General features: G+C 53.7%; 1 protein-coding gene across 1 annotated transcript in view; it reads left to right on the top strand.

Annotated features, from left to right (window-relative positions):
* ZBTB48 (zinc finger and BTB domain containing 48) overlaps positions 1-11,313 on the top strand; it is a 21,374-nt gene extending 10,061 nt beyond the window's left edge. The window contains exons 2-11 of the mRNA XM_044667655.1: positions 2,619-3,314; positions 3,971-4,212; positions 7,180-7,291; positions 8,163-8,255; positions 8,809-8,895; positions 9,302-9,456; positions 10,021-10,157; positions 10,289-10,453; positions 10,810-10,898; positions 10,977-11,313. Coding sequence (XP_044523590.1) covers positions 2,619-3,314; positions 3,971-4,212; positions 7,180-7,291; positions 8,163-8,255; positions 8,809-8,895; positions 9,302-9,456; positions 10,021-10,157; positions 10,289-10,453; positions 10,810-10,898; positions 10,977-11,267 — 2,067 coding nt within the window. The 3' untranslated portion in view covers positions 11,268-11,313. The remainder of the gene's footprint in view (positions 1-2,618; positions 3,315-3,970; positions 4,213-7,179; positions 7,292-8,162; positions 8,256-8,808; positions 8,896-9,301; positions 9,457-10,020; positions 10,158-10,288; positions 10,454-10,809; positions 10,899-10,976) is intronic.

Below are 11,313 nucleotides of genomic sequence, written 5' to 3' on the forward strand. Positions count from 1 at the left end.
GCGCAGCCGGGCCGCGAGGCGCAGAGGGGCTGGCGGCGGGACAAGGGCGGGGGCGGGGCGGAGCAGCGGGACTCGGCAGGACCGGCGCCCGCGGCCTCACCCCGTTAACCGGGCCCCTCCTGCTGCGCTCCCCATTAACCGGGTCCCTGAACCACATTTCCCGTTAACCGCGCTCATCTGCCGCAGCCTAGTAGTAACTGCTCCACTGCCGATGGCTGGACTCCCCAGGAACCGTGTCCTGTTAACGGAATCCGCCGTTGACCCAGCGGTGCCCCCCCCACCCCGCTTACTGCCTCTGTCCACGAGCCTTTTTCACCCCCGGCTCTAGTGGCTGTGGCCCCGCTAACCGCCCCTCTCAGCGCGCGCCCCAAAGCTATGCTCCCCAGTAACTTCATCCTTGCTGACCAGTGACTGCTGTCCGGCTGGCAGCAAACATGGCGTTACCTCACTCGTGCCCGACTCTTCCGACGCTAAATGGGGTTTTCTTGGCGCAGACGCTGGAGGGGTTGGCCTTTGGCTTCTCAGCTCATTTTACAGATGAGGAAACTGAGGCCTACAGGGTGAAGTGACTTGTCTAGGGACACGGAGCTAGGAAACGTTTACACTAGCCTTTTGTTTTACTTTACCTTCTAATAAGAATCAAAACTGTGTATCGGTTCCCAGGCAGAAGTTCCCCGGAACCCCCAGCTGCCCCCAGACAATAACCTTCTGAGTGGTTTCTGGACTCAAGTCTCACTCCTCCTTCCCTTGTAACTCGGGTGTCTCCCTGTGGCCTCCAGGACCTGGTGCTTTCCTACACCTTATCTCCTCCCCATCCCTCTGACCTAGTGGCGCTGGCCTCTCTGCTGTTCCTCCAGCAGAACACCCCCCTCTCCCACCTCTGGGCATTTTCACTGGAATGTCACCCATGCTCTCTCCACACCTCTGCCTCTTGCTATCCGGACTTTAAGTCTTATCTTTCTACAAAGCCTTTCCCAGAGGCAGCTGGGTGGCTCAGTGGATGGAGAGCCAGGCCTAGAGATCCTGGCTTCTAATCTGGCCTCAGACACTTCCTAGCTGTGTGACCCTGGGCAAGTCACTTAACCCCCATTGCCTGGCTCTTAGGGCTCTTCTCCCTTGGAACTAATACACAGTATTGATTCCAAGATGAAAGGTAAGGTTGTTTAGTTTTTTTTTTTGTTTGTTTTTAAAGAAGCCTTCCCCCCCAACCCTATGCCAGTGTCTTCCCTTGGGGTTGTCATTCTTTGTTGGTATTGAAGTCATTGTGTAGATTGGCTTCTTGGCTCTACTTCCATTACTCTGCCTCTCTGCATTCATCACACGCCTCATTATTTCCTACTGCACAGTCATTTTCCATTGCATTCACGGTCATTTAGCTATTCCCCAGTCTATAGGCTTCTATCTTGTTTTTAGTTCTGAAGTATTTCAAAAAGTGCTGCTATCAATATTTTGGAGTATGAGGGGACTTTGTTCTTGTCAATGGCTTGCATGACCTGCAAGCCCAATCAATAAGGGAGTTTCTGGGTCAAAGATTATGGACATTTTAATCAGTTTATTCACATAATTCCAAGTTATTTTTCAGAAAAGTTGTGCCATTTCACAGCTCCACCAGCCATGCATTAGTGTTCCTGTCTTTCTACAATCCTTCCAACATAGATTTGCTGGGTTTTGGGGTCATCTTTGCCCATTTGCAGGGTGTGAGGTAACGCCTCAGAGTTTTTTTGGTTTGCATTTCTCTAATGATCAGCATTTTGGAGTAGATGTGAATACTTGGCAGATCTTCTTTTGATGACCGTGCTGCTCCTTTGACCCTTTATTGAGGAATGATGATTAGTATTAAATGTATTTGGTAATTGTTTATATGTCTTGGATACTAAACCCTCATCAGAGAAATTTGATTCCAAGATTTTTTTTTTCCCCATTTGACCATATTCCCATTTTGTTTTTTAAACCTTTACCTTCTGCCTTGGATTTTTTACTAAGTATCAGTTCCAGGGCATAAGAGTATTAAGGGCTAGACAGTTAGGGTTAAGTGACTTGCCTAGGATCACACAGTGAGGAAGTACCAGGACCTCCTGTCTCTAGGTCTGGCCCTCTATCCACTGAGCCACCTAGTTGGCCTTCATATTCCCTCTTAACCATTTTCTTGGCTAGCTTTCCTCTCCACCAGCCATACCTTTACCTGTAGACTCCCTCACTAGCCACACCCCCACCAAAAATGCCCTTTAGCCATACATCCTATTTTGTCCCTGTGCTATGCCAAACCCAACTTTGTAGCTGCCCACACCCCCATCACTCTAAGCTCCTTGTATCCCCCTACCTCACCTCAGCTTCCCTGCCCTGACCTCCTCATCCTGAGCTAATAAGGGTCTTGGTTCTGGGGCAAGTGGCCACCCTAGGACAATGATAAGGGCCCTACATTTATAATCAAAGGAGGACTTGGGTTCAAATCTCAGCTCTACTACTTAGTGCCTCTGTGCCTTTGTGTGAGTCCCTTTTCCTCTCCTCCCTAAGTGAAGGGGAGGACTAGGTGATCCATAAAGTTCCTCCCAGCCTGTCTAGGGACCCTCATGTCTTTACTCTAACAAAGGTATCACTCCTGCCTCTCCTCTCTGCAGATGATGGATGGCTCTTTTGTTCAGCACAGTGTGCGAGTGTTACAGGAGCTCAACAAACAGCGAGAGAAGGGTCAGTACTGCGATGCCACCCTGGATGTGGGGGGCTTGGTGTTCAAGGCCCACTGGAGTGTCCTTGCCTGCTGCAGCCATGTTTTCCAAAGCCTGTATGGGGATGGCACAGTGGGCAGCGTGAGCCTCCCTGCTGTTTTTGCTGAGATCTTTGGCCTCTTGCTGGATTTTTTCTACACGGGCCACCTTGCCCTCACTGCAGGGAACCGGGATAAAGTACTCCTGGCAGCTAGAGAGCTTCATGTACCTGAGGTTGTAGAGCTATGCCAAAGCTTCAAACCAGAGGACTTTGTGGGACAGGAGCTGGCCAGCCCAGAGACATCCATCCCTGAGGATTTGAATGGCCACCTGAAGCGGCCACCTGACTCTGAAGAGGAAGAAGTGGCCAGGGTTTTCTACACAGGCATTAGTTTTCAGCAGCCCTGCTCTCCTCAGAGCCCTCATGGGGCCAAACCTAGTCCCCTTGGACAGAATGAGAACCCTTCCTCTCCCCAGGAGAGATTCCAGCAAACACTGAAGCCCAGCAGCATCCCAGCCAGCCCTAGAGACAAAGACCTTCAGGACTGTAAAGACCCCCAGAGGCCCTTGAAGGCAGGAGGGGTCCTGCTACAGGCTGGTAGTAATGAGGTGCTGTCTAAGGGTGCTGGGGTGGTGCCCCAAGGGGTTGAAAGAGGGAGGGAGATGTTGGGGACCCAAGAGGCAGAATCCTTTTATTCTTTGGGGTTGGGACAGCAAGCCTTGTCCAAATTTGGAAAATTTAAACAGTATCCCCAGACATTAGAATCTTCTTCCTTGCCCTAATTTTCTTTTAAGACATAGGATCATGGTATGAGATCTGGAAGGATCCTTAGAGGCCATCCAGACCAGCCTTCCCATTTTGCAGAATTGGAGATAGGCCCAGAATCACACAGATAGAACTGGGATTCAAACGTAGGGCCTTGGTCTCCAAGTCTAGGCTGTTTGCACTATTGCCCAGTTTCCAGGAGAGAAGGTGACTCAAGTGTGCTGGCTAGTACAGGCCTCTGTAGGACAAGCCCCAGTAGAAGTAGGGAGGCATACTTTAGACCACCAAGGGCAGAGGCACCTTCCACTAACCAAATCCCGTCTTCACTGGGGTTTAGCTAGGCCTAGCTACTGAATTGGGGGCCTCTCTGGCAAGGTATCCGGCTAGCTAGAAGTCCTTAGGTAGGGCTCTTGTCAGTGCCCAGCGGGCACGGCCGCCCAAGAGCCTTATATGTTTCATTTGGTGACATCACCTCCTTCTGCTGCCTGTTCTACCCTAGTGGGAAGTGGTGGTCCAAGTTGAGGATGATGCAGATGGAGATGACATTTCTGAATCAGAAACTGTGCAGACCACAAGGAAGTCAGACATGGCCCCAAAGGCTGGTGCTCTGGAGTCGGCCCTGAGCCTGGGGCCCCCAGTCGCCAAGCCCCGCAGGAAAAGAAAAGGTACAGCTGTGCCGGTTGAATGCCCCACATGTCATAAAAAGTTCCTCAGCAAATATTATCTAAAAGTCCACAACAGGTAAAGATTCTTTTTTTTTTTTTTTTTTTAATTCCCCTTCCCCATCCCTTCCCTTCTTATGTCCAGAGCAGGGAACTAATATGACAGTCTGACAAGGTCCATCACACCTTCCTTCCTTCCCGACATCCCTGAGTTTTGACCATGGCGTGCTCTCTGAAGGAGCTTGGCCGCAGGCACTAACTGAGGGGCCTTTCATATCCTCTAGCACAACCTGCTGTCCTAGAGATCTTTTAATGGACACACAATGCTCAGAGCAGACCCTGGAAATGGCTCTACCCCAGAATGTGACTGGATCTCTATGACCAGGGGATTTCGTAACCTCCGTGCCCAGGGCTATTGTAAATCTGAGGTGCTGTATTTTAGGACTTCAATAGAGAGCATACCGCTTTTTTTTCCCTTAACAAACCACCTATTTTTAAAGTTTTCCCATCAAAAAGCATAAATTTACTAAATATATTTATTTGCAAAGGAAATTTTTATTACAAAAAAACAACCTATCTATGCCCAGATATGAACAGATCAGCATAAAAGTATTCCTTTTACTCAAAACTCTTTGTTATCAAATTTTGATACAATCAGAACTTAATATCACCCCAACTCCTTAGAAGTTCTTTTGAGTTCTTATGGCTATGATGGTCTTTTTTTGGGGTGGGAGGTGAGATTTATGCCACCAGCCTCTTGAAAGTACCAACATAATTTCTATTTTTCTTTTTTTCTAACCCTCACCTTCTGACAGAAGAGTGGCAAGGGCAAAGCAGTCAGGTTTAAGTGAATTGTCTGAGGCCAGCTTTGAACCCAGGTTCTCCTGACTCCAAGCTTGGTGCTCTATCTACTATGCCACCTAGCTGCCCTACCATTGTCATTTCTAAAAGGAAATGATATTGCAGATCAGCAGCATATGTGCACCTTAAGCATCAAATCACACTTTTAGAGTTGTTCCGTTTCCAGGGCCTGCCTTTAGCATCTTGTCCAGCATTTACTGTTAGACTCCAGCAGCACCTTCTGTTTTCCACTGTGGGCTCCAGTGAAGTCCTCCCGCTCTGGGCCAAAGTCAGGGATTCTTAACTATGGATTGGCCCATAGATCAATTTCAGGGGCTCCATGAAGAAAGGTGGGAGGAAAATAGCATCTTTATCCTCATAAGCCTCCAAAATTGAGCATCACCTTCAGCTATTTAAATCTATGCTGAGAAGAGGTCCCTCAGCTAGACCAATTTACTAAAGAGGTCTGTGCCACAAAAACAGGCATGAATTCCTTACCTCAGGATTGTTTGGCTCTGTTGCTGTCCTGCCAAGTCCCTGGTGAATCCCAGGGGACCAGTAGGACTGTTTTGGGGAAGACAAGTTTCCTAATCACAGCAGGATGCCTTCACAGACTCCCCCGAGAACTACCAAATTCAAGTATGTGTGAACAAGGCGAGCTTCCAAGCCCTTCTCAGGGGTGTGTTAGGCAGGGCAGCGAGATGGACCAGTACTGAGAATTAGGAGAGAAGCCTTTGCTATTGACTTTAAGTGCCTTATTTTTTCAAAGTAGATTTCTATGAGTGGTTGTATGGGACTAGATAGGAATCTATTAGATAAATAGGATGTCAAAATAAATCTTAAATAGCAGCCTTCATGTATGATAGAAAAAAGTTGCAGAATGATTTAGTCCCCATTTCACCTTCCTCATAATCTTTATTTGTATTGTATATGGAGAGGGGGCAAAGAAGGAGCCCTGCTAGCAGGAAAAGGAAAGAGTCTCCCTTGAGCTCGTTCTCCTGCTATGAGCTGTAAAGTCTTTTTTTCTCTTAAGCAATGAGATCCCAAGTTATTTATGTCATGGACCTCTCTCCCAGGGTCTGGTGAAGCCTAAGGACCCCTTCTTAGAATTGTTTTTTATGTGACAAAATAAAATGCAAAGGATTGCCAAGGAAACCAATTCTATTGTAATCCACTTTTCATCGTGAGGGTTAGGGCATGGCACCCCCATGAACTAGAAAACCCATGTAAGATTTTTTGACCCTCCCTTCATACCAGAGAAGAGCTCTGGATTTTTTCTTTTAATGGGGTGTTTCTTGTACCTCATTGTAAAATTTGGAGTAAGTGTTTGATTATAGGCTATAGACTTTCAAAACTTTTTTCTATGTCATCCACCAGCCTTTGCATGTCTGCAGCTTCTGCAAAACTCCTCCCAACATCCCATTTAATTTCTTATGCCAACTTGAGGTATATCAAAACCACAGAGGGGAAAGTTGCACTGTTGAAGGAGTACCTGTATTTTTAAAAACCTGTTCATGGGCTGCAGGTAAAGACCCGTGTCTTAGGGTCATTTCTAACAGCTTTGTGCACAAGGCTGTACCCTCTGGGACTTGTGGGCCCCACATCCCTCTCAGGATGGCTGAGATACTGGGAATCGTGTCCTCGTCTCCTGAGGAAAGATTTGCTGAATGTTGTACATTCCCCCGAGGACATGGTGTTAAATCCCTTCTGTGAGATCTGCTAGTGGATAGGCCGACCTGGCCAGACTCTCCTTCAGGGCTTCAGTGGCCTCTTGGTGTGCACAGAGGCCTACTCAGGGCCTTTTCAGCTCCTTGGATGCAGGGCCCTCCCCCTGCCTTGGAGAAAGCTTGCTCTGCTGGGCAGGTGCTGCACTTGATCTCTCTTGAACCTTCCCAGGCTTTGTGCGTGAGAGGACATGGGATGGGCCTCCTGGCATCAGTGCAAGAGTGGGGCTGTGCTGGGCTCACTCCCCACTAATGAAATTTTGTCCTATGGTAACATCCTCCACCCAGGTCCCTGGTGGGTCTTGTCCTGATCTCCTCTAGCCTCCAGCTGCCTGCCTGTTCTCTGGCACCCAGTTTCCCTTTTCTTTTCTCCTTCACTTTCTCCCTGAGGGGGGCCCAGGGAGGCAGGGAATTGAGTCCATTGTGAAGGCTCAGGAAGTCTTCCCAGCACCCAAATCCCTCTTGGGTTCTATTCCTTCCAGAAAACACACTGGGGAGAAGCCTTTTGAATGTCCTAAATGTGGGAAATGCTACTTTAGGAAAGAGAATCTCCTGGAGCATGAAGCACGGAATTGCCTGAACCGCTCAGAGCAGGTATTACTGGGGAGGCTGGTCAGGGCTCCCCCTTCCTTGGAGCCAGGCTCAGACTCCTGAGAAAGCAACTTCCTCTAAGAGTCTAAGAAGGGACCGTGGAGGGAGCCTCGTCCAACCATTCATTCCAAGATGGAACTCTACAGAGAATGCCAGAGCTAGGAGGGCCCTTACCCGGAGAATAGTCCGGTCCAGCTGGGAGAGGTCCAGGACCTTCTCTGTCCTGATGAGGAAGTGAAAGTCTGGAGAAGATAAAAAGACCAACCCATGGTCACTCTGCTAGCTCCTGGCTCCCATTCAGGGTTTGCTTGTCCTGGGAACCTGAATCTGCTCATCTGCTTTGGGCCTGACAGGCATAAAGGCAGGTTTGCTAATCAGGAAAGGCTCAGATGAGCAATAGCATTTTTAAAAATTAGAGTTTTTTTCCCCCCAATTACATGTAAAAACAGTTTCCAACATTTTTCAAAGAATATTGAGTCTTGAATTCTCTCCCTCTCTCCCCCCAAGTCCCCACCACCCTGGAGAGGGTAAGCCATCTCATATAGATTTCACATGCAGTCATGTAAACATTTTTCCATATTAATCCTTTTGTGGAAGGAAACTCAAATAGAAAAAAAGAAAGTGAAAAAAGTTAGATGATAGCATTTGGCAGTGACATCTGTCCTGAGCCTGTCTCCCCCGCCCCTCCACAGAAGCCTCTGTTTTCCTAGATTCTCCCCGGGTGGCTGGGATGTGGCGGGGGAGGCCCTGGCTGGGCCCCAAGCTCCCTCGAGCCAAGGTCGGCCTTTTAGGAGTCGAGGTAAGGCTGGGCTCTTCCTGGCCAAGCTCCATGGTCCCGGCGTGCCTGCTCTGAGGCAGCCCCTCTCGCTTTCAGGTGTTTACTTGTTCTGTGTGCCAGGAGACGTTCCGGCGGAGGATGGAGCTGCGCATTCACATGGTGTCCCACACGGGGGAGATGCCCTACAAGGTCAGGCCCCCTGCCAGAGGGAGGCGGGCACTGCCACTCACGGCAGCCCGGAGGGCTGGGTGCGACCCTGGCAAGTCCTTCCCTCTCTGAGGCAGTCCTGGATGACCTCCTGTCTGAATCCCCAGGATCCTGGCCTACCCTCGCATGCTTCTGTCCTGGTTATTTAGTCTTGTCTGACCCTGTTTGGAGTTTTCTTGGCAAAGACTTCAGAGTGGTTTGCCACTTCCTTCTCCAGCTCATTTTATAGATGAGAAACTGAGGCTGACGGGGTTCAGTGACTTGCCCAGGGTCATGCAGCTGGGGTCTCTAGGCAGCACCCGGCCACCTTCTCTTCTGTCCCCTGTGCCGTGGCTCGTCTTCCCTTGGCAGCAGCCTCAGAGTTGCCCATAGCCAGGCCCTGGGATGTGGGCTCCTCACTCTGCCACCGGCACCCGGGCAGCAGCTCCTCCTCTTGCAGGCTGTGGGCCCCCAAGGATGCCAGGGCCCCAGCCTTCCTGCAGACCCCTTGGGCTGCCCGGGCGGATGGGCCATGACCCCAGACCCTGTGTTTCAGTGCTCGTCCTGCTCCCAGCAATTCATGCAGAAGAAGGACTTGCAGAGCCACATGATCAAGCTGCACGGGGCCCCCAAGCCCCACGCGGTGAGTGCCTGTGCCTGCTGGGGCAGAGGGAGGGCAGGGGGGCCCGGGGCCCGAGCAGGCCCCGTGATCCCCGACTGACCAAAGGGAGAAAGAGCTAAACTGCCCATGTCTATGTGCGTCAGTCCAGTGTATGTGCTGAGCTCTGGGCCGGTCTGTGTGCCGGGCACTGGGCCGGCCTGTGTGCTGAGCACTGGGCCAGTGTATGTCCTGGGCACTGGGCTGGTCACAAGCGGTTCAGAGAGAGCACCACAGCCCCGGGCCCAGGGAGCTCGCCTCTCCCTTCTGTGTGGCCCGGTTTGCAGGGCTGAGGCGCTCGTGTGTAGCAGGGAGCCCCCCGCTGCCCACCACCCCTGACCTGGCTGGTAGGCTGGGCTGGGTCCTGACTTCCTGTCACTCGTGCCCACAGTGTCCCACCTGCGCCAAATGCTTCCTGTCCCGAACCGAGCTTCAGTTACACGAAGCCTTCAAGCACCGAGGAGAGAAGCTCTTCGTGTGCGAGGAGTGCGGGCACCGGGCCTCCAGCCGCAACGGGCTCCAGATGCACATCAAGGCTAAGCACAGGTAGGCCCCGGCCAGGGCGGCGCTGCGGAGGTCCCTTCTTGGCTCGGGATGGGCAGGACTGAGCCCGGGGGGCCAGCAGGGGTTGGTGCCTCCGCTGGCTTAGGGCTGGCCTTGTTTTGGGGACAGTCTCGGGCTGTGAGGGGCGCCTGCCTTGTTCTGGGCCTTTGCCACTGTTCTCAACGGTCGGGTGTCGGGGATGGAGAATTGGACCAGTCCGATCCCCTCATCATTGGAGGTGGGAGCGGGGTGAGACAGGGGCCGGGAGGCTACCGGTTGGGGGTCCCCTGGGCCCCGGAGCCCCTCCGGGCAGTCTCCAGCCTCTGAACTGAAGACCCCAGGCTTCTCCGCTTCCCCCAAGCAGCGTTCTGGGAGCGCAGCCAGCGGGCCTTTTGTGGAGGGGCTCCCCGAGGGAAGGAGGACGGCATGCACGTCACCTCCCCTGCCAGCTTCGCCCGCTCCGGGCATGGTGGAGCCTCCGTCCACCTCGGGAGCCGCCGGCTTGGCTCTGACGCCGTCCTCGGCTCCGGTCACGCTGTCCCTCCTGCGGTCTATCCCTCTGCCCAGGAATGAGCGGCCCTACGTCTGCGAGTTCTGCAGCCACGCTTTCACCCAGAAGGCCAATCTCACCATGCACCTGCGCACGCACACCGGCGAGAGGCCCTTCCAGTGCCACCTGTGTGGCAAAACCTTCCGCACACAAGGTACCGCCGGGGCCCACCCATGCCAGGAGGTTCTCGCGCCTGGGGCCTTGGGGGTGCGGGGGAGCCCCAGCCCCTTCCCTCTGGGGCCCTGTGACCAGGAGCCTCACCCCCCTCCTTGGCCTCCCTCGTAGCGAGCCTGGACAAGCACCACCGGACGCACACGGGCGAGCGGCCGTTCAGCTGCGAGTTCTGTGAGCAGCGCTTCACCGAGAAGGGGCCCCTGCTGAGGCACGTGGCCAGCCGCCACCAGGAGGGCCGGCCCTACTTCTGCCAGATCTGTGGGAAGACCTTCAAAGGTGCCTGCCTTGGGCGCCAGCCTTGGGGGGGCCCTGAGAGGGAGGGCGGGGAAGCGGGGAGAAGCCTCCCGAGGGGGCTGCTCCTCCTCAGGGCTGCGTCCTCGATCCGGGGCTGGTTTTGCCTCTGTGGCCCCGAGGAGGGGCGCTTGTCTGGGAAGCCGCGGGGCCGAGGCTGGACTCTGGGCCGCCCCCTCTAAAAGGAGGCGCCCGTCTGGGGGGGGATGGAGAGGGCCGGGGCGGCCTTTGGCTTCGGCCCCCGCTTTCCCGGAGGAGCCGCGGAGGTAGGTCCCCGGGGGAGGGCGGGGGGCCCGGAGGAGCCGGGCCTGCCCGTGCCAGACGCGTGTCTCTCTCTCAAGCGGTGGAGCAGCTGCGGGTGCACGTGAGGAGGCACAAAGGCGTGAGGAAGTTCGAGTGTACCGAGTGCGGCTACAAGTTCACGCGACAGGTACGGCCCAAGTCCCGCCTCCGCGGCGCCCTCCTGCCGCCTCGTGCCCTCCCTCACGCCCGCGCCTTCTCGCCGCAGGCCCACCTGCGCCGGCACATGGAGATCCATGACCGCGTGGAGAATTACAACCCTCGGCAGAGGAAGCTCCGGAACCTGGTCATCGAGGACGAGAAGATGGTGGTGGTGGCGCTGCAGCCGCCCCCCGAGCTGGAGATGGGCTCCCCCGAGGTGATCGTGGAGTCCCTGGCGCAGGGCCTGGCGCAGCTCCCCGGCCAGAGACTCTGTTCAGAGGAGAACTTTGCTAGCTCGGACGTCATGGAGCAGTCGCTCATCATCACCGCCGCCCTCCCCGAGGACTGCGACACCTAGCGGGCCTCCCTGCCTCCCTCCCCCCAATAAAGCCTGTTGCTTTGCA

The sequence above is a fragment of the Gracilinanus agilis genome, chromosome 3 (genome assembly GCF_016433145.1).
Source record: "Gracilinanus agilis isolate LMUSP501 chromosome 3, AgileGrace, whole genome shotgun sequence".
Taxonomy (NCBI): Eukaryota; Metazoa; Chordata; class Mammalia; order Didelphimorphia; family Didelphidae; genus Gracilinanus; species Gracilinanus agilis.